The 21,719-nt window shown below is 40.9% G+C and overlaps 3 protein-coding genes across 3 annotated transcripts; 2 read left to right on the top strand and 1 right to left on the bottom strand.

The window, feature by feature from the left end:
* Positions 1-558: 558 nt before the first annotated feature.
* Positions 559-7,859, bottom strand: anapc2 (anaphase promoting complex subunit 2). Its single transcript, XM_008290924.1, has 14 exons — positions 7,708-7,859; positions 6,381-6,630; positions 5,986-6,307; positions 5,626-5,758; positions 5,334-5,544; positions 4,867-4,986; positions 4,590-4,707; positions 4,110-4,288; positions 3,893-4,034; positions 3,249-3,324; positions 2,809-3,012; positions 2,231-2,363; positions 1,785-2,026; positions 559-969 (listed from the first exon to the last, which is right to left on the bottom strand). The coding sequence occupies exons 1-14, from the start codon at positions 7,804-7,806 to the stop codon at positions 760-762; spliced, it is 2,439 nt and encodes an 812-aa protein (XP_008289146.1). The 5' UTR covers positions 7,807-7,859; the 3' UTR covers positions 559-759.
* Positions 7,860-8,797: 938 nt separating this feature from the next.
* rnf25 (ring finger protein 25) lies at positions 8,798-15,317 on the top strand. Its single transcript, XM_008290923.1, has 10 exons — positions 8,798-8,870; positions 9,125-9,196; positions 10,704-10,800; positions 11,663-11,730; positions 11,840-11,909; positions 11,995-12,066; positions 13,017-13,163; positions 13,244-13,333; positions 13,425-13,562; positions 14,485-15,317. The coding sequence occupies exons 1-10, from the start codon at positions 8,851-8,853 to the stop codon at positions 15,073-15,075; spliced, it is 1,365 nt and encodes a 454-aa protein (XP_008289145.1). The 5' UTR covers positions 8,798-8,850; the 3' UTR covers positions 15,076-15,317.
* Positions 15,318-16,236: 919 nt separating this feature from the next.
* On the top strand, positions 16,237-21,277 carry kat8 (K(lysine) acetyltransferase 8). The gene is made up of 11 exons (XM_008290922.1): positions 16,237-16,565; positions 17,052-17,126; positions 17,299-17,477; positions 17,559-17,612; positions 17,710-17,874; positions 18,315-18,404; positions 18,509-18,649; positions 18,808-18,901; positions 19,933-20,083; positions 20,605-20,759; positions 21,095-21,277. Exons 1-11 carry the CDS (start codon positions 16,250-16,252, stop codon positions 21,157-21,159), a joined length of 1,485 nt encoding a protein of 494 aa, XP_008289144.1. The 5' UTR covers positions 16,237-16,249; the 3' UTR covers positions 21,160-21,277.
* Positions 21,278-21,719: the final 442 nt, after the last annotated feature.

The raw sequence follows: 21,719 nt of genomic DNA, 5'->3' as shown, positions 1-21,719 counted from the left end.
CTTTTTAAATTAAATTTATTTTACATCAATAAACCTGAATTTACTTTTTCATTGTGCAACACAGTCCTGCTTCATTTAAAATAATTTTAAACTGAGTTTCATTGAACTCTGAATCAAACTATTTTTTTCTAATCATCGTTTTTCTTGGTGCAAACCGGTCGAAAGTTTTGAAAATCTTTTCCAGGACTACAGACACCTGAAAATCACAGTTAAAGTAGCAACTGAGTAGTAAATAGAAACTTGTGAAACTTAGATTTTTGTCTCATTTGTGATTTCACCCCTTAAACTCACAGAGAGCGAAATAAAGGTCCTGGTAAAAGTTAAACATTTCCTGAAATCCTGTCAGGATTTTTTTTTTTTTACAGAATCTGTTATTAAATTTAAATCTGGTTAAATGTCCCAACAAAGTGGTGCCTCACAGATGAGTAGTTCATGGAGTGTTGGAAATGTGAAAATCCCACAATTTCTTCTGGTTGCTTTTTCAAGCTGCCTGAAAATGTGAAGCTGTGTGTAAAAATGTTGCGTCTCTGGTTGAAACAGTTCACACAAACCCACAAGAGAAATCAAAAAAACTTTTTATAATTAGAATGAATCAACACGTGAACTTTTTCAACGTCCAGCTTCAATGTCCTGAAACAAACCCGTCACAGAAAAACTCGCTGTATTCATCGATTCCTCTCTTCAGGGGCCGATATTTTCTCAGGTGTTTATAGAGTCAAATTCATCTTTCCCAGTGTGCTTGAATGCAGCGTGACACCATCAGTTGGACTTGGGGAGTCTGTAGACGCCGGCCGACACCATCAGCTGATGCTCGCGGACCTTCTTCTGCAGAAAGGCCTCCAGCTCGTTGACGTCCATCTCCGTGACGACGGGTCCCGTGGCGACGAACATCCGCAGCATCGAGTGGATGCGGTCCAGCGTCATGCTGTCCAGGTTGGTGAGCATCGCCTGGATGTAGGCCCAGAACAGCTGCAGAACCAGAACCAGGTGATTACTGGATGTTTGTGCAGGTGAGCAGACTTTATTTATTATTTTGGCTCCTTTAAAGGACAATTTAAAGGTTCAGACCTGCTTTTAAAGTTCAGATTAAATCCTATTTCACGATTATCTAAATGTGAAAATCATCAACAAGAACCAGCTGAACTAAAAGCATATTTATCAGGTGCATTTATTAAGTTAAAAAATTAATTATTTTTCAATAAATTAATGTATTATTGATTGTATTGTCAGTTTTTAACAGTTTGATCTGATTAGCTGAGCTCTGATAATCAGCTGCAGCTATTTTAATAATCAATTAAATTAATTTTTATGTAAATTTGCAAAACGTGTAGTTCCAGCTTTTCATATGTGACAATCTCTTGTTGTTGTTTTTTTGTCTCACTTTGGAGTAAATGAAATATTTCAGTGATTTTTGTACTGCAGATGAAAGAAAACATGTCATTTGCTGTTTTTAAATCTTTAAATTTTACCTGTCAAATATTTTAATAGTCAGTTAAGCTGTTCAGTTATTTTCCAGTTCAAAATAATAATTTAAAAAATACCCATTTTCAGATTCTAGCTTCTAAATATCAACTGAAAATAGCTGCATCACTGAGAACTGTAAATAATCAGCAGGTTATTTTAGGCCTGACAATTCTTAATTTAGTCTAAAATTTAACTTACTAAGGTCTTAAATGTGCTTTTTTTTCACTTTACATTTTAGAACCAACATAAGTGCAACAGCAGGTGAGAAATCCTACTTAAGGCCTTTGTAAGTCTACATTTCTGTGTTTTCCTGGCTGTACCTGTAGCTTCTCCTCCCTCTGCTCGGACTGGGTGGTAGTGTTGGAGTCTCTCTCCTCGTCGCTGTCGATCAGCATCACTCCTCTCTCCAGCTTCTCTTTGGACGATCCCGTCTCCACCACGTAGTAGCGTCCACCGGCCTCCTCCCTCAGGACGCCGTGTTGCTGCCACAGCGCCAACTTCCTGTGCAGAAGCTCCTTTGGGGCTCCGAGCTTCAGGCTGAGCTCCTCCAGAGTCCAGCAGCCTGAAACAGAAATAACCCTGATCATCTGCTGATATCACTAAAATGATGCCATTCATCAGCCAGAAACTGGAAAAAAAAAAAAAAACAACAGTAAGAATCGTCTTGTGAAAGAGCTACACGGTGGAGCTACATTCTGGAGCAGATATTAGATCTGTTTCCAGTTGTTTTTGTCTCCTGTGATGGAAAATAAACCAAAGCTCGTACTTTTGTCCTGGAAGTGCAGGATGATGGCGGCGTGGATCGGGGACACAGTCAGGTGGGTCAGCGTTCGGTCCTCCAGCTCCACGTCCAGAGTGACGGAGCCCAGATGAGGCTTCCAGCTCAGCGTCCTCATGGCCTGAAACCAGACACAGAAAACTGAAAACTGAAGCTGTATTTCTGGATGCAACCAAATAAGAGGCAAAAATGTGTTGACTGAAATAATAAAAAAAGAAATAACAAATTACATTTAAAATCCAAAATCATAAAATGAAAAAAATTAAGAAAAAATATCTAACTTGTTCTAATTTTTTTCTGAGCAATATCTGGTACAAGAATTTCCTTTCCTTCAGTGCGTCCTTGAATGCACCAACAGGCAAACTGAGTTCTCTGCAACAAGTTTCACCTCAGTCCTACTTCTGCCAGCTGATTTTCATGTTGCAGTGAAGCTAAATTACGGAAATCAACTAAACAAAATTAAAATTAGTTTCTAAAAATTCATTTAAATGTAAACTTGAACACCTAAAACATGTAAAAGCACCACTGCTACCATCCTTAACAGAGTGATTTATGTTGAACTCCACCTTGAGCTTCTCGTAACGGTGGGTATAGGCCTCCATGGCCTGGCAGACCACCGGCGGCAGCTCCAGCTTCTCCTCCTTCAGCGGAGGCCAGAACTCGGACGACAGGATGATGGCGGACAGCGACAGCGGCGGCTGCTCGTCCTCGCTCAGCCTCGACTCTTCCTCGCGGATGTTACTGTTGATCCTGCGAGAGTCGGCCATGTCCTGAAGACACAATGAAACTCTTTACGAAAAAAAGAAGGCTCTAAATTTGCAGGATGACACTAATTCTGTTTCCTGTTTTTACAGATATGACTCAGGAAACACCCCGGTCCCTTCTTCTTTTTACAATATTTTTTATTCAGTGCTTAATGTCTCCATCTGTTTATTCTACCTGCTTGCTTTTCTTTAGACTTGATATTCATTCTGAATTTTTGGTTTGTTTCTAAATATGTTTTTACCTTCAGCATGACCTCGCAGTAATGCATGTGAGACTCGCCGAACCGCAGCTTGAGCAGCTCCACGTTACGAATCTCCCTGAAAACACACAACAGGACAAAACGTGACGATATGAACATGAGAAAACCCAGAAAATACTCAATTTATACGCCAATACAGTTCCCTATATGACTTTCTGTGTGGACGCATGTGAAGATACATATAAAACAAATACAAGTCAAAGGTTCAGCTTTAAACTGAGACTGTAAACACACTGTTTATCAAATTTTTTTAAAAATCTAGTGTTTTTCGAGAGAACTATAGTCATTCAGAGAGTTAAAAATCTATTGCCTGAAAACAAGGCTGCAGTCGGATTTGAACGGCCTGTTATTTTAAAAAAAAACACACAAAAAAAAAAACACTACTAATCAGCCAGAAACTATAAAAACGGAACAAATCTTCTGGTTTTCAACTTTCTGATGGTCCACGAATGCATCATGTGATCATGGGAAATTCAACTTCAGTTATTTCTTTTTGTTATGATTTCAGTCATTCTAACTGTGTCACACTGCATAGAAGACAGTTTTCTCTACTTCTAGTCATGGTTGTTGTGTTTCCAGAGGTACAGTACTTCATATTGCAGCGTAAAATGAGCCCACAGTTATACCTGGCAGTGTTGTAGTTGAGTTGGTGCAGCAGGCGGTCGGCCAGCACGGCTCTGTACTCGTCTATGAAGATGTCCTTGCTGCCGTAGATGCTGACCAGCAGGCTGATGATGTCCGACGAGCGCCGCTTTGAGCCCATTTTATCTGAAAAACAACCAGAGGGAACACATGAGTGAAAGCCAGCCGCAGCATATGCCCGGATGTGACGCGTTTACTGACCAGGCACGGCGTCGGTCGGGTCCGGAGTCCAGTCCTCGGGGTCGTTGCCTTCTTCGTCGCTATCCTGCATCTCCAGAGTCACCGGGTCTCCTCTGGACAGCTCAGAGGCCAAGTCAGTGCAGCCCTCAGCATCTCCAGTTAGACCGGCCACGATCTGCCTCACCGTGTCCTCACGAGTCCTGAAACACACCACAGGAGCTTTTATACACCTTATATGTGGTTCATAATGAGCTCTAAGAACATGAAATTTACAATACTGGAGCACAAAGATCAGCCAGCAGTGAATAAACTTCATATCAGCAAGATCATAGCTCTTATAAATGTTACCAGGAGGTATCAGGGGTTAAAAGAGCTATTTTTAGCTACCATGAGCCACCACAACCTAAAAGCAGCTATCTGTAGCTAACAGGACCTGAGAGGAGCCACGTCACCACAATAATAAATTACTCCTGTATTAATAATAATCATTAAAGGACTGACCTGAGGTATTTGCGGATGGGCTGGCAGGCGACCTGCAGGATGACCATCGATGGGTCCAGTTCTCTGAGGGCTTTGATGGCCGAGATGTAAACGGTGAGGATGTCAGAAGTGTGAACACCTGCAGACACATACACCCAGTAAATACAAACTTAACTCATTTTAAAAGAGCAACGTGCTGAATGACACTAATTCTCTCTTTTGTTTTTTACATATATTAGTCATATGAGGCAGGAAAAAAAAACAACTCATTTTCATGTCTGCAGAAACAAAAACTCACCAGGATGCAGCAGTCGACTTTCAAAAGCAGATTTGAGTGAAGTGAGGAGCTGCTGTCTCTGGTTGGTTCTCTCCAGACAAAACTTCAGATCCTCTATTGCAGCTTTGGATTCTGGGAAATCTGAAGGAGACAGAAAACACAGGAAAAGCTAAACATGCTTTAGAATTACAGAATTTTTGACGACAGATGTGTTTATTGAGCAAAATCATAAGTCAGACAAGTATTATCAGATAATGAAACATTGGGAAGTTCACAACAAAAGGTTGAAGAAAAGTTCTGGGAATTATACCGCTGAGTATTACAGACTGTTACCATGGAAACACAATGGAAACAAGGTTTTAGCTACGCATTAGCATCAGGGTCTGGTAGCTAACTCTTTAGACTATAAATATATCTGTGTTTACTTTTGTTGAAACGGTTTAACTTGCATTAGATTTTGTCTAAGCACGTCTTTAGCTCTGTCTAACCTCTGATGATGCTGAACAGTTCTTCGATCCTCATGTTGACGTAGATCCTGCAGAAGAACTGATGCATGTGACATCTCCACTGCTTCAGGACCGAGCTGGCAGCCGGGCCGGTCTGGACACCGGGACCACTAGGAGCTGCCGGGACCGGACCGTCTCTGTCTGCCTCGCTGGCAAACACTTTGCTCAGCCAGCCGAGCACCAGCTCCAACCACTGCTCACAGAGACACACAGGTCAGAAAGGTACCAGCTGATCAAAGGTGAGATGTGACGCTGGTGTTGCAAGATGCTTCACCTCCTGGAACTCGAGCAGGAAGGAGCGCTCATACTCGCCCCGGCAGTGCTGCTCCATTCGCTGCTCGATGAGCTTGTGGAGGATGGAGGTGACAGCCTCGGAGCTGACCCACTCCAGCAGTTGCAGCCTGGACCTGGAAACAACACAATAATCCACAGCAGGTATATATTAAATGGAAGCAGCAGAACTTACACACTCAAAGTGTATTCAGAAATTTTCTAGGTCCCCAGGTAAACCTATTAACTTTTGGTGGCTTGGAGCAAACATGAGCAATCAGTAATTAACAGGAGCTATCGTTAACTAACAGGAGCCTTGAGGAGCCATGAGGAGCCATTCACCGTCTCCTCCTGATTCACTCACAGTATGTGGCTGAGCTCCTGCAGATGTCCCAGAGCCTCCTGACACCAGCACTGAGGTGTCGGGACCTCACAGCCTGGGCAGGACCCTCCTTCAGGGCCCTCTGGGGCCTCTGCACCATCCTCGTCTCCGCCCTCCTGGTTCATGTACACGGTGAAGGTCCTGCTGTAGAACTCCAGCACTCGCTCCTGGAGGACCGGGGACGGTGAGAAGAGGAGGAGGGCCCTGATGGTTGTGAAGGCTCGGTCCTGGAGGCCCCGGGGCCCCGGACCACAGAGACCCCCACGGCCCTCATCCTGCCACGTCCCCAGCTTCTCCAAACCACCTGACAGGAGGAGATGTCTTAAATATACTGACGTTAACAGAGAAAATAATCTATCAACTCTTTTTCTACTCACCCAGGAAAGGTTCCAGGCACTCCAGCAGAGTCCTGAAGGTGGTGAGCAGAACCAAGGCCCGGTCTTTCTCCTCCAGCTCGTTTTCAGGCTGCTTCAGTCCAGCCCAGAACTCAGGAACCACCGAATAGGACAGACGTGTCTGTAGAGACTCCAGCAGCCAGGCGCCTAGCAGCCGACCCAGACCCTGACTGCACAGCAGGGCCAGAGAGTTGGAGAGGCTCTGTTCCGAGCCTGAGCAGCCAGGAGACACCTAAACATGACCAAAACATGACACGACATGCTGAGGTTAGCTGGTGTGTCTAAATGGTCCGTAGGTGTGAATGTGAGTGTGCTTGGTTGTCTGTCTCTAAGTGCAGCCCTGTGATAGACTGGTGACCTGTCCAGGGTGTCCCCTGCCTTCACCCTGAGTCAGCTGGAATAGGCTCCAGCCCCCCGCAACCCTAGTAAGGATTAAGCGGTGTATAGATAAAGGATGGATGAAAGACCAAAACATGGCAAAACGCGACCTAAACAAGAAATAAACATGGCCTAAACACAATCTGAACAGGACCCAGATTTGAGAAAAACAGGACCCGAACAGGACCAAAACATGACCAAAGTGTGACTAAAAGCAGACAAATATTTGACAAAAATGTGACCAAAACGTGACCAAAACTTAGCCTAAATATGACCATATCGTGATCTAAATATGACCAAAACATGACCTAAATTTTACCAATACATGACCCAAACTAGACCTAAATATGATCAAAAATGGCTGTTTTGCACCTCTTTGTGGTCCTTTTAGGTTTCTGTGTGGTCTTTTTGTGTTAATTCTGTTGTGTCAAGGTCATTTTGTATCATGCTGTGGCTGTATTTATCTTTTTCACGTTCATTTCCTGTTTTAATAATTGATTTGTGTCTCTTTCAGGTTGTTTGGACTGGTTGATTTTTTTTGGCTCTGTGATCGTTTTAGATGATTTTGCGTCTCTTTGTGGTCATTTGAGTAGTTGGCTCACTGATGGGTAACTTGTTGTTTCACTAAAATAACACAGTATACATTAATATTTAGTCTGAATGCATAGACACAAACCAACAGAGACAGAACAGACACCAGCACAGACAGAAAAACATCACAGGAACAGCAAAGACAGACAAAACATAATGTAAGCCGAATTGAACCGAATACTCCTGCTGACTAGTTAAGAGCCCTCGGTTATGTCTTGTTGAGAATAAACCATCGCTAGAAGCAAGAAAACATTAAATCGGATGATATCCAAATGGGGTTCGGCTGCAGCGGTTTCTTCTGTTGGCTGCTGGATCGTATCCTGTGCTAAAACCCACTCACCAGGGCTGTAGTGACGGCTTCCCAAGCATCAGCGACCTCCTGTTGCGTTCCCGGTCCAGACATTTCCACACAGTCTGATTCCATAACAGTTTCCTCCATTTTCTCAGAGTTTGTTCACAAAAGACGAACTCGCTTGTATGAACACGACATTTAAACTTCGGCTGGTTATAACGGGTTATAACGTCTCACACGGACACGTACAAACACACATTATGCCTGAGGAGAGTTTATAATAAAGTCTAGAAGTAATTATTACTCAAATCAGTAACAGACTTTGGTTATTAAATTAAATTATCGTTACATTTCGCTTCCTTTCGTATCGCGGGTTTATTTTTTTCTTCTTCGTGGACGTTCTCTTCTTCTACTGGTTTTTATGCTCAGACGCTGGCTGCTGCCTCCACTGGTAACAACTGGTTACTGCCTCACTGGCGTCATTGTGTTTTACTGTTTGCGTGTGTTTGTATTAAAAAAATGAACAATAAGTAACACGTACTAAAACAAAAACTTAAATTAGTGAAATATAATTGACATGATGATATATAATTATCAAATGAATTATGGGTATTGTTTTTATCTTACATATGGAATTTGTCATGTTTTTTCACTTAATTGGAAAATAACATGTATGCAAAAAGATAAGAGAACAGTTTTCACAACAAAACTTGTAAAATAGATTTGCTGTTAACGCCTGCAGCCACTGGAGAGCATTGAACAGTCATACCCAGTCAAATTAGTACTTTTTGTCTAAATACATAAAGCTTTAAAAGTTTTTCCACCCAAATAGTACTTTTAATAACAAGTACTGGGTTATAAGGGTTTCATTTCACCAAAACATTAGTTTCTGTTCAAGTGTTTTTAGTTTTAAACGTTTAATCATCCCCAAAATGTATTTATTTATTTACTTATTTTTATTTTTATTTTTATTTATTGCCTGTGTCTGGTGCAAAAAAAAGCTCTCGTTAGGAGTAAATAAGTGGCCCCCATGTTATCCGCCCCCCCAAAAAGAGTTAATGATAAACGACAGTCCTCCAAATTTGGTTTTGAAGCTACATCCTCCTCATTTTCCAATATTGTTTTGAAAGGTCTGTATGGTGACGCTACATCCGGTTAACAGCAGCTGTTAGCAGTTAGCTCAGAAACATCATGACGGCGGCGGAGTGCGAGTGAGTCTCTCATAATTCTGACCACAAATCCTCTGAAATTTCATGACACCTTTTGAATTGGTCTCCAGAAAGTTCTCCGTAAAAAATATGAGCAAATGTCGCAGGTCTGATTTAGTAAGCTAGCGTAGAGCTAAGAGGCTAACGTTGAGCTAACAGACTAACGTTAGCGTGGTGTGTGAGCGTTAGCCGGTTATAAAATGTCTCAGAAATGCAGCAACAACACGAAATAACTAGTGTCTTCTTCTTTTTCACAGTGTCCAGTCTGAGATCGAGGTGCTTCAGTCCATTTATCTGGACGAGCTGCTGGTCGGCCGCAGTGAGGACGGGTGAGTTAGCTGCTAAAGGCTGCATTTTGCTGCATTAGCTTTGGCTCTTATTATTTGCTGATATCTAATAGCAGTGTATGTCAGGTGTGAGGAGGCAGCTTTGTGACAAACACTCTGTTTGGGTCTCCACAAGATGTCCCCCAGTGATGTTTGGGTAAAATAGAAAACTGCTCCCAAAAGCTACAGGTTTATCCTTCACTATTTCTGTCTGCATAATTTGATTTTGCACAATTTTGTCAGAAATTTGCACCATTTGCAGGTCCTTCATCCTCCATCTTGTGTCTCGTATCTAAACGCAGTTTCCAGACCTGTTTTAGTTGATATTAAACTCATCTGTTGTCAAGTTGTGTCTTATCAAACTGCTGTATTTTGATTTCATGTTGATTCGTAAAGTTCACATTAGATCCAGGGCAGATAAATACCAATGTTAAATTTATTTGTTTTAATTTTGTGTCCCTTTTGATTGGTTCTTTATGATCTATTTGCATCTCTTTCTCTTTTTTTTTGTCGTTGTTGCATCATTCTGTGATTATTTTTAGTCTCTGTAATCAAATTGCAACCCTTTCTGGCTTTTTAAATCTTTTTATGGTCCTGTTTTGTTTGCTTGTTGTCATTTCATCGCTGCGTGGTTGTATTTGACCACTCTTTGTGGTCTCTTTCCTTCTTTTCATGGTTGTTGATGTGTGAGTTTAGATAAATCCCAGGAACTTCCATATAAAGAAACTGGGCTTTTCTTTAGGGTTCTTAAAGACATTTGACTTGTTATCTAAGAGGCTATCTGAGTGCTTCTACTGCTCAGAGCTGAAAAGTGTTTTAGATAAGAAGTTACACGTCTTCAGGAACCTGAAAGAGAAATCTAGTTGCTTTTTACAGAAACTTTTAGGAATTACAGAGAATCTACAAGGATAAATACTAATGATGCACTTCTCAGAATCTATCCCTGAAACTTTAGTTTCTCCTTCTAAGCTCAACCATTGAGGACACTTGTTTTTTGAATAATCATAAAGGGTGTGTTAGAGGCTTCCTGTAGAAACACTTAAGACATGACTCATCTATATTAGTTAGACCAACACATGCAAAACAGTTAGAGAATAATAAAAGACCTTCTAAGCTCACAAAGGCACCATCATTCTACTTTTTTTTCCATACATCGACTTTATTGATTAGTATGAGCACTGATGGAACAATGAGTGAAGATTTCCTCTCTAATTCATCTTAAGTCATTGATTTTGATTTATAAGTTTTAAAACAATAAGACAACAATACAGAACATAGCTGTTAACACACATACATATAGTAAATATACAGTTTACACTGTATGTACACATGATGAAACATATAATACAACCAAAAAGGTGTCAGCCGAAGCCAAAATCCTTGTATGCTGACTTTTATCACATCCATTATGACCTAATTTAACTTATGGAAGCTGCACAGTCCAGACAATAATAATATACATATTTATGCTTATTCACATGGACACATTGCTGTTGTGTTGTTGCTGCAGAGGCTGGGAGGTGAGCCTGGTTCTGTATCCTTCCACAGCCGAGGATTCTGTCTCCCAGTTCGTCAGACTCACTCTGACTTTGACCCTCGATCAGCAGGTGCGTCTCCATTATCTCAGCCTGCACAGACGCTGTAAAATATGAGATAGTTCTGGCTTTTTGAAACAGGTTTCATGTCAACATTCACAGTTAGGGTGTATCAGTCATGTAATGTGAAGAAAAAAAGTCTATGATTTTAATTTACATAAGCTCAAAATCATCCACTAGTTCCTGCTGAAGATGTAAATCTTTAAAAGAGCAAAGATGTTGTCACCTGATGCAACACTGTGGCTTAGTTTCTGCTTTTAACTGACAACAGTGGAGCTCAGTCACAGTCATATTGATGGAAATTGTTGACTTTGTAAACATATTTGCTCAAGCAAATGTTTGAGCTTCTTTGATAGAGTGCCTACAGATAAAGGTAACATAGTTACAGCACCACAGTTCAATAAAAATATCATTAAATGTAATGGTCTTATGTGGAAAAAGTAATTGCAGCCTCATCCTGAGAAGCCAGTATTACCTTCTTCAGCAGAAATGGCTTCCTGTAGATGTTTTGCATTATTTTCCATCATCTCTGACAAGTTTTCTGATATTTTTCCTGCAAAATTCCATCAGCTGTAAGAAGTTTGAGGTTTTTGTCCTACATGTACTACCTTATTCAAACCCCCCACAGTATTTAATTAAGATTCAAAACTGGGATTTTCCATCAACCTCCATTTCTTCTCTGTCGGCTCTCTCGTTCACTTGAACACTTCTGCTCTACATTTTAATATAACAGATTTCAAGATGTGATAAATCAGTTATTTACATGATTAACAGAGAATCCCTTGTACATTTTGTATTTACTTTCTCATATGACGTTATATCAGACTTACAGACAGGCATTTATGCTGCTCTTTTCTCTGTTCTGTATGTTCAGTATCCTTCGTCTTCTCCAGCCATCTCAATCCACAACCCCCGCGGACTCTCTGATGACAAACTCAGCAGGTAACAGAGTGACTCATTTACCAGAATCACTCATTTCTGCCAAAAAAAATAAAAAATCTTCATCACTGAATGTAAAATCCTGTAATCTGATGCAATTCTTTTCCCTTAGTGTCCGAAGGTGTCTTCAGTTGGAGGCTCAGTCCTGTCTGGGTTCACCGGTGCTGTATCAGCTCATTGAGGTCACTATTTATACTGTTTATTTTCCTATGATTAGAAGAGAATATGTAGCTTCAGAGGACTGATGATTTCTTTTTCTTCCTCCAGAAAGCGAAAGAAATCCTGACTGAAAGCAATATTCCCCATGGAAACTGTGTCATTTGTCTCTATGGCTTTAAGGTGAGGCTGTGTTCATGATTTTCTCGTAAAGCGTTTCATTTTTGGATTTTTTTCCAGCGTTCCGTACATTCAGCAGTCTTCCTCCTCACTTGTGTCGACTTTGTTGAGAAACTTGAGCATATATTTGATTCCTTTTTATGAGTACCTCCTTTTACTAACAGTTCTTTTGGTTTTAACCAAACTATTCTATTTATGTATGTAATTATATTTTTTGATAAATTTACTGTCATTTTATAGACTTTACCTGTTTTGTGAAATTACAGCTAAAATCCCGAAAAAATACACTATAAATAATATCCTTATCAAAAATCTGTATTTTTACAAATAGTAATTTGTTCTTTTACAATGTGTAACCAGCAAAATTACAATATTTTCACTCTATTTAAACCAGCTAGAAATGATGTTATTGTACAGATATTTGCTGTTATTTTCCATAGCATGACAGTAGTCCACTGTTTAATGCATTATTCTGGCACCCTCTGCTGTCTGTTTGCATCTCTTTCTGTTTGTTTTGCACCTCTATGTAGTTGTTTTGCAGTGTTTTGTGTTCATTTTACATCTCTTTTTAGTTGGCTCACACCCTTTTCTGGCTGTTCTTCCTTGTAATCATTTTGCATTTATTCTGTTTGTTTTTTTTTGCAGTCATTTTGAAAGACTTCGTGGTTGTATTTGAATCTTTTGTGATCTGTTTGCTTCTTTTTATGGTTGCTATGCCAGTTTAGACAAATACCAATGTTGGACTGATCAAAATTTATCCTGGAAACTTCGGTTTCTTTTCCTCCACTCAACCAGTGAGACTAATGTTGTTTTTGTCTAGTAAGAATAATAAAGGGCGTCATATCAGCTTCCTGCAGAAGTCGAATCTTGTGCCTTAAGCACTTTCTTGTCTGCAGTTATTTCCTGAAATCTTCCAGAAATCTGCTAAAATTCTACTTGCTTCTGTTCATCAGGAGGGCGAGACATTCAGTAAGACCAGCTGCTACCACTACTTTCACTCCCACTGCCTCGGTCGCTACGTTAGCCACTCGGAGAGGGAGCTCCGGCAGCGGGAGAAGGAGCTGGAGGAGGACAAGACCAGAGACCAAGCTGACTATCAGGTCAGATATCAGCCGCTGCACTGATAGTGAGTCGCTTCCATCAGAGAAACCCTAAATCCTCACTGTGTCTCCTCTGACAGGAGCTGACTGTGGTGTGTCCGGTGTGTCGAGAGCCACTGACGTATGACGTCGACCAGCTTCTGTCGGCTCCTGCACCTCAGTTGCCCGAGGTGAAGTCAAATGCGCTGTTTCACTATCAGCAGAAGGACAGTTACTGCATCATGAATAAACATTAACAGGTTCTGCGTATGTCTCTCTTAGGTCGACGAGGCTGCGATGGGTTCAGACTTTCAGCAGAAGTGGTGTGAACTCCAGAAGCTTCTGGAGAAACAGAGGTGCAAAGGTGGAATCATTGACCCAGAGGTGGAATCCAACCGCTTTCTCATCCATATCAACGAGGTACGAATCAACTTTGGGATTTAATGGATGCATTCACGTAGGCTGCAAACCGTATAAATAACTAAAAACACACTAAAGAGATCTGTTAACCGCACTCATCAAGCATAATGCAATTATCCAACGACTTCTCAAGTGACAATAGTTCAGCAGAAGATGTGGAAAAAAGCTTATGTCTGTTATTTTGAGTCTAGACTGATTGTTGGTGTCAGACCAGCTGGTTTTTAGGATTTCTCAGGATAATACTGCAAAGGAAGTTTGACCTATCCAGGCTCTCTTTGCGTTAGCTAGCTCAACAAAACCTAAAATCTTAATGAGAGCTCATGGGTTCTACACTTTTCTTCATTAACCAAGTTTTCTTCATTCTCCCTGAAACAGAGGCATGCAACTCTACACTTAAAGAGGAACATGTTTTTATAATGGAGAGATATGAGGGATGTAAAAATGTATCAGTAAAAAGAACAATGCTGGTGGAAAACTGTCATTGCAACAACTGTGCACTAGAGCTCTAGAACTTTACATCTTATACGTTCAGAGATCAGCGTTTAGGTCTGACGCTGTCCCATAATGAAGAAGACATTGAAATCATTGTAGTGTTTGTTCAGATTCGTGAAATTAATGTTACTGATTGAATGCCCTCTGTGATAAATATCAACAGACGGATCCGTTATCTAATCAGCTGCAGCACCGGCAGTGTAAAGCAGACTTTGCAGCAAATCAGTACCAAACATAAAAACATATTTATTCATTTTCTTCATCACCAACTAAATGCATGTAGGTTTCCATGGCAACACACCGCATACAGTGTGTGATACTGTAACTGCACAGCTTCATTCAGTGGGATTAGTAACAGATATGTTGTGTTTCATATTATGAAACATGATGTTATGTTTGTATGTAATTTGACCCATGCCGACTCCCACAGACTCCTCCTGTCGCTGAAGATGGAGACCTGGACTCAGATGTTCCTCCTGGTCCCCCGACAGCCTCTAACATGTCCTCTGACGAACCTGGACTCAGATCGGACCAGTTGGGTTCTGGACTGTCCCACTGCAGAGGCATTCAGGTCCCGAGGCGTCAGAACCAGGCCAGGGGGCCCAGAAGAGGAGGCAGGTTCAGACCCCATCAGGGCAGGGCCGCCCCCATCACAGAGCACCTGGACAAACTGTCTCTGTCCTCAGACTGCACTGAAGGACCAATCAAAGCTCAGGGTGAAAACGTCCAGCAGGTGCAGGGAGAACCAGAACAGTCCAACAGGAGGATGGTCCACCAACACGAGCCGCATGTTTCTTCAGACACTCGGTCAAGTTTGGAAACTGAAAGCCCCAAATATGCTGCAGACTCTGGAGGTGGCCACAGCCACCGTGGGAGGAGAAGGGGCCCTCAGCGGTCTGGTCCTGGACCTGCTCGGTACCACTGGGACGGTCGGGCCTCCAGAGGCCGAGGGGGAGGCCCTCGGCGGGGCCACGGCAGGGAGCAGAAGGTGGTAGAGAGGAGCAGAGAGGAGGTGCTATGACAAAGAGCACCAGGAGGGCCAATGAACAAATGTATGTGTGCCTCCATTCTCAGTGTGCATAGATTAAAGCCCTGCACCAGGAAGAACGTTCACTGTAGAATCCTTTCCTCCTGTACGTCGCCATTATCCTGCTCTCTGATATGCACTTTCACACACACTAACACCACACACAGGTGGTTGTTGCTTTTCGTTGTGATGCTATTTGACTTGAAAGAACTGCAAATTAAATTTGATGTGTGTCACAGTGTGTTTTTATTTCCAGCTTTAATGCTTCTCCCTTTCATGATATGTTCACATTTGATTTATTGGCAAAGATGTTATAAAGTGATGCAATGAAATGTTAGATGACCCAACAGGACACTGAAGCCAGAGAGAGTCAGCAACATACAGGTCTAAGCCATTATGTTATCAGTAAGCTTTAGTTTTAAACTGTTGTTTATTATGTTACTAAAATATAGTTTTAAACTATATTTATATGTATTATTTATATTATTAAATTACAGATGTCAATTGAAACTGTATTATTTTTAATATTTATAAAAAGGTTTTTCTAAACTGTTGTAAAATGTAGATATACAACATTATGAGCTACTTATTTACACATAATTCTAAACCATGAATAATTAGTTCATTAAATGTAGTTCATAACCATTATTAATTATTATTAATTACCTTACTATTGAAGTATAGTTTTTGACCACTATTAATATTAATTTATTACTTAAATTTAACTCTGCACTGTTATTTTAATAAAGCAAAGTTCTAGACCATTATTATGTTAGAAAAGATATAGTTCTATACCTTTATTATTTATAATTATTTTAATATTGAAGTTAGGTTATAAGCTGTTATTGTTTTAGTTGGTGTATTCTGACACGACAAAAAAAAACGTACTTAAAGTGCAGAAGGTGGAAGGATCAGCCTATAATTATTATTATTATTATTATTACTCCTGACTTGTATTAAAATACAAGAAAGAAAATCACGAAAGAAAAAGATATTAAACAACGTGGCGAGAGGACTCATGGGAGATGTAGTTGTACGTTGAAAGAGGCGGAACCGACGTCCTACCGACGCCATCTTGGCCATTTTTTTACGTCGAGGTTCGGCCCCTCTCGGTAATCTGCGCAGAGTCGCAGAGGCGTGTGGTTGTTTTTTTGAAACGGTGGAGGTTATGACTGGCGGGACCGAGTTTCATAAGAACTATAACAACAACAAACACTGTGGACCAACAATGGACGTGGACATGGATTCGAGTCATATTGAAAATGAGCGCGGGGAGCTGGATAGTAGCATCCCGGCTGCGTGCTCCTCAAACGGCAGTGGCGGGGAAGAGGACGAGGCGGAGGCCCTCGGCCGTCCGAGAGAAGCCGGGGGCTCCAGTAGCCAGCACACGCCGGACGGAGGAGGGGTGCTCGGCGGCAGGGAGCAGGAGGTGTCCGTGGAAATTGGAGAGACGTATTTGTGTCAAAGAGCCGACAAGACATGGCGTGAGTGGAGCCGCTGCTCTGGCTTGTCACCCTGGATTCACTAGCACGTTAGCTGCGGTGGTAGCATGGTTCTTTGTTTTGGGGTGAAATTTACACCTGTGTCCATTAAAAACATCAATTAATTCGGTTTTGTACATAATTAGTTTTCAGACATAATTCGGCTTTTTTGGTTTGCTAAAGATTATTAAGGCTTTCTAGAAAGTTCGGCATAGATGATGAAACCGCTATGATGTAAACAACCAACGAACCCCTTTAAAAAGTTGATATTTCCTTGATATCTTATACTAACTTTACAGTTTGCATTATTATGTCTTTGCCGAATTAAATAGTACTTTAACACACACTCACTATCAATTTATGAACAGGAAAAAACCTCCAAAATATGTGGAGTAATAAGCTGTCACGCGGTAAAGTCTTACAAATTTGAATGGAGTTTGGTGCGAAGGTTCTCTCGCATGAACTGATGGATCTTTCTCTTTTTTTCAGACACAGCAGAAGTTATTCAGTCCCGGCTGAATGAACAGGAGGGCAGAGAGGAGTTTTATGTCCACTATGTAGGATGTAAGTACAGAATTAACTGTTTTTATATCCTCCTAAATCAGTTAAATTCATATGCTTACATTTGATGTATTCTGTTATCCCTGCTTCAACCTCACTGTGCATCCTCTTATATCATATATATTTGCTTATCCCCTCACCTAATGATCCTCATCTAATATGTTTGTTCATGCAGTTAACAGGCGTTTAGATGAGTGGGTGGGTAAAGCCCGTCTGGCTCTTACCAAGACAGTGAAGGATGCTGTAAGAAAGAGCACAGAAATCGGAGGTGTTGGCGATTTAGGTGACCAGCCTGAAAGGAAGATCACTCGCAACCAGAAGCGCAAACATGACGAGATCAACCATGTGCAGAAGGTAGAGATGCTGTTTATGTTGGTGCTGTTTGTTGTAACACTTTTATTTATTTTATTTATCTAATAAAGGTTTCCTTTGTAGACGTATGCAGAGATGGACCCAACAACAGCAGCACTAGAGAAGGAGCATGAGGCGGTGTGTAATTATAACCACTTTTTGCTGTGTAGTTGCCACCCTCAGTTTAACCTGAACTGTCTGGTTAAATAAGCTTTAAATGGTTTCTCTCCCTCAGATCACCAAAGTGAAATATGTGGATAAGATCCAGATAGGAAACTTTGAGATCGACGCCTGGTACTTCTCGCCATTTCCTGAGGACTACGGCAAACAGCCTAAACTGTGGATCTGCGAGTACTGCCTCAAATACATGAAGTACGAGAAGACGTTCAGGCATCACCTGGTCAGTTTTTCTTAAAGTCGTAACAGAAGTTTACCAATAGCTGATCTTGTGCTGTTTTTGTTTGAGTCAAAGACTGATTATAACTTGTGAAATGACTAGATCAGAGGAAATATTTCTTCTAGTGGTTGGAGTCAAAAAAAATAGTCATTCCAGTTTATTTGTAGGATGTCTGTGAAAGTTGCAGATATATTAATTGTAGTTGGAGTCATTGTGGATAGTTATTGCTTGTGTTGGACAAATTTCAATTCATTTTGGAAAAACTTTTTAGCCATTTTGTACAACCTTTGGGTCATTTTGGACAAATTCTGAGTCACTTTAGACAAGTCGTGAGTTACAGCCCCACAACTGGGATTCCTCTCATTCATGAACACATGGAGATTTTCCCAGTCAGCCATCAACAGGTTCCACTCACCACCAGTTTCTCATTTATTTCTCCTCAGTCACACTGCCAGTGGAAACAGCCTCCAGGCAAAGAGATCTACAGGAGGAGCAACATATCAGTGTATGAAGTTGACGGACGAGACCACAAGGTGAACACACCTGAGCATTTACTGCTCAACAATATGGATTCAGGTAGTTTTATGAGGGTTATTGGTGAAGTCGTGATGGCAGACGTTTGGTTTTGTGTTTGCAGATCTACTGTCAGAATCTTTGTCTACTAGCGAAGCTGTTTCTGGACCACAAGACGCTCTATTTTGACGTGGAGCCCTTCATCTTCTACATCCTCACTGAAGTCAACAAACAGGGAGCGCACATCGTCGGCTACTTCTCCAAAGTAAGGCTGCGTCCACACTGGCTTTCATGTTGTCCTTTATGTTAACATTGGACGTGCAGAGGCAGTTCAGTTGTTTTTGTGCGCTTTGGCTTAAAAAGTGAATTTAAATGATACAATAAGGAGGTGCCGCCAACATTAAACTGTAATCTGTTTTGCAGGAGAAAGAGTCTCCAGATGGGAATAATGTGGCCTGTATTCTCACATTGCCTCCTTACCAACGCAGAGGCTACGGAAAGTTCCTCATAGCCTTCAGTGAGTAAGAGAATGAAACAGCAGCTGTGATGTGTGTGTTTATTATTAGCTTGTAAAAGCTTTAAAATGATAAATGAAATCCAGAAGGCTGCAGTTTTGTCATTGTATTTAATGTCGGTATCATAAAGTATTCTCTATTTTGACATTGTAAGAAATCAGCGCTGCAATGACTTTTTAATTGGCTTTCAACTATTAAATTAATCGCCAACTCTCCTGATAATCCATATGAGTGTTTTTTAAAAGAAAAACTGTTTAAATTCTCTGGTTGCAGCTTCTTAAGTGTGAGTATTTATGGTTTCTTTTCTCCTCTATGACAGTAAACTAAATATCTTGGAACAAAACAAGACGTTTGTCATTTTGGGATTTATGAAACACTGATCGGCATTTTACAAACCAAACAACCAATCAAGAAAATGTTCAAAAGATTAACTTCCAATGGAAACAGCCGTTACTTGCAGCCCTATAACAAGTCCAAGAAAAGCAACGTAATGTTCACGTTTTAAAGGGTTTAATCAGCAGATGTTTTTCCTTTTAGCTGATCACTCACCAAATAACCGCCAATTAAAAATATTAATTGTTTTTTTAGTCAGTCCCTGTGAGAAATGTGCTTCTTGGCACACACAATTTTTGCATAAATGTTTCTCAAGCAAACTACTGTGTGAGTTTGGCTGTTGCAGATCATAGTAGGACACAAATTAATCAGTATTTCACTTTTTTGGTAAAATCTGGAGCCGCAGTGATTAGAAGTCTGCAACTAATTTGATATTTCATCCATTGTTTCAGTCATTTTTTCCAAACTTTTGGTGATTTTAGTGTTTTAAATGTGAGAATTTGCAGATTTTCTGTCATACCTTGTAGATGATGAAACAGTTTTTATTCATGGACTGATAGACGAACAAATTACAACACGTGGAAGTAGGAAGTTTGCGTGGACATCTTTACATTTTGTAAACAAACAACTGATGGACTGAGAAACTAGTCTTCAGATGAACTGATCTTAATGTAAATGTGTGTGTTGCTGCTGTGTGCAGGTTACGAGCTGTCCAAGTTAGAGAGTACAGTCGGTTCTCCAGAGAAGCCTCTGTCTGATCTGGGGAAGCTGAGCTACAGAAGTTACTGGTCCTGGGTTCTACTAGAGATTCTGAGAGACTTCAGAGGAACGCTGTCCATCAAAGATCTCAGGTAGACACACAAATACCAGAATCCCCTGAGCTTTTATCACGACGACTGTGTGCTTGTCTAACATGTTGGGAAGCATCAGATTTAAGGAGGCGACACACTTTGCACAACCTCAACTCATTTCTGCAGCCTTTCCTGGAGTTGGTCTACATATGAAACAAGCTGCTCATTAACCAAATTACCATTAAATTGTACAAAACCTTGTCAACTTTGAAGCTGCAAATATTTGACATTAGAAGTTTATAGGCGCTACTGTTGTTTTGTAATTACCGAAAGTACCCTTAAGTTTCATTAAATACACAGTGCACAATACAAGAAAACCTTCTACATGTTCGCCTGAAGTTTGGTTCACTTCTGGACAAGAAATGTGGGAGTTAGGAAATGTAAGATTTAGAGATTTGTGTGGAAGACAGTGGAACAACATCAGAACCCAGGACAAGGCAAATGGTGATTTTACTCAAAGATTTTTTTTAAAAAAAGCGTCCCTGCTGACATCTCTGATTTTTGACCCCTTATTTCTCCAGTCAAATGACCAGCATCACGCAGAGTGACATCATCAGCACGCTGCAGTCTCTCAACATGGTGAAATACTGGAAAGGTCAACACGTCATCTGTGTGACGCCCAAACTGGTGGAGGAGCACCTGAAGAGCGCCCAGTACAAGAAACCACCCATCACAGGTAGGAAGCACTGACTACCTGCCTGATCCATCCACAGACGTTTTTGTCCAAACGTCACTACGTCAGAGAGAGATTTGACTTTAGTAGGGCTGCACAAGTATGGACAAAATGCTAATCATGATCAATTTGATCAGTATTGAGATCATGATTCACATTTAAACAAGCTGTAGCAAACCCTTCAGACTCTCTTTAGATCTTGTTAAAATGTCGCTGCAGATTGTCTACTTACTGTGTTTCTTCTCATGAGGTTCGTCTTCTAACAAACATGATGCCGTCCTGCTTGGTTGTTTGAACAGCTGATGACACGTCGTGTTTTCTCTCTTGTCTCGTCACAGTGGACACCATGTGCTTGAAGTGGGCGCCTCCCAAAAACAAACAAGCCAAGTTGTCCAAGAAGTGAGAGTGAGCATCACCTGCAGAGCTGCCTGCTGCCTCTCAGCTGTAATAAACACAATGTACATAGTTCTTAGTAGTATCTGTCAGTATTTTCTTAAAATAAATGTCTATATAAAAAGATATGTCTCCTGATACCTTCTCTTGTGTTTGGATGCTTCCTATAACTGCATATAGACTGTAACATTGCTAATCATCAAAATAACAGAGTCACTAAAACAGTTTTTATTGTAAGTTGATCAGGTTGATCAGCTTCCATCTGGCTATGAATACAACTTCCTGTGTCATCTATCAGTTACATGTACAGAATATTTGGTTTTATAGGTTATTTGGGGTTTTTTGTTTTGGAATATTTGCATATTATTAGTGGCACGGGCTGAGCTCGAGGCCCTACTTGTACAGAGGCCACAATTGTTATCCTGGTGCGCATCTTCCTCTTATTATTCCTCTTCCGTACAAATTTTCGGTCGGCTACTCCTCCCACAGATTTGAGAGCACCCACACAAATTGTACATCAAAACGTGCGGCTCGATCGGGACAAGTGTGCTTACATACAGATTTACAAAA

The sequence above is a fragment of the Stegastes partitus genome, unplaced genomic scaffold (assembly GCF_000690725.1).
Source record: "Stegastes partitus isolate 25-593 unplaced genomic scaffold, Stegastes_partitus-1.0.2 Scaffold704, whole genome shotgun sequence".
Classification (NCBI taxonomy): domain Eukaryota; kingdom Metazoa; phylum Chordata; class Actinopteri; family Pomacentridae; genus Stegastes; species Stegastes partitus.
The sequence above is the reverse complement of the archived record's forward strand: the minus strand, read 5'-3'. Positions and strand labels throughout refer to the sequence as shown.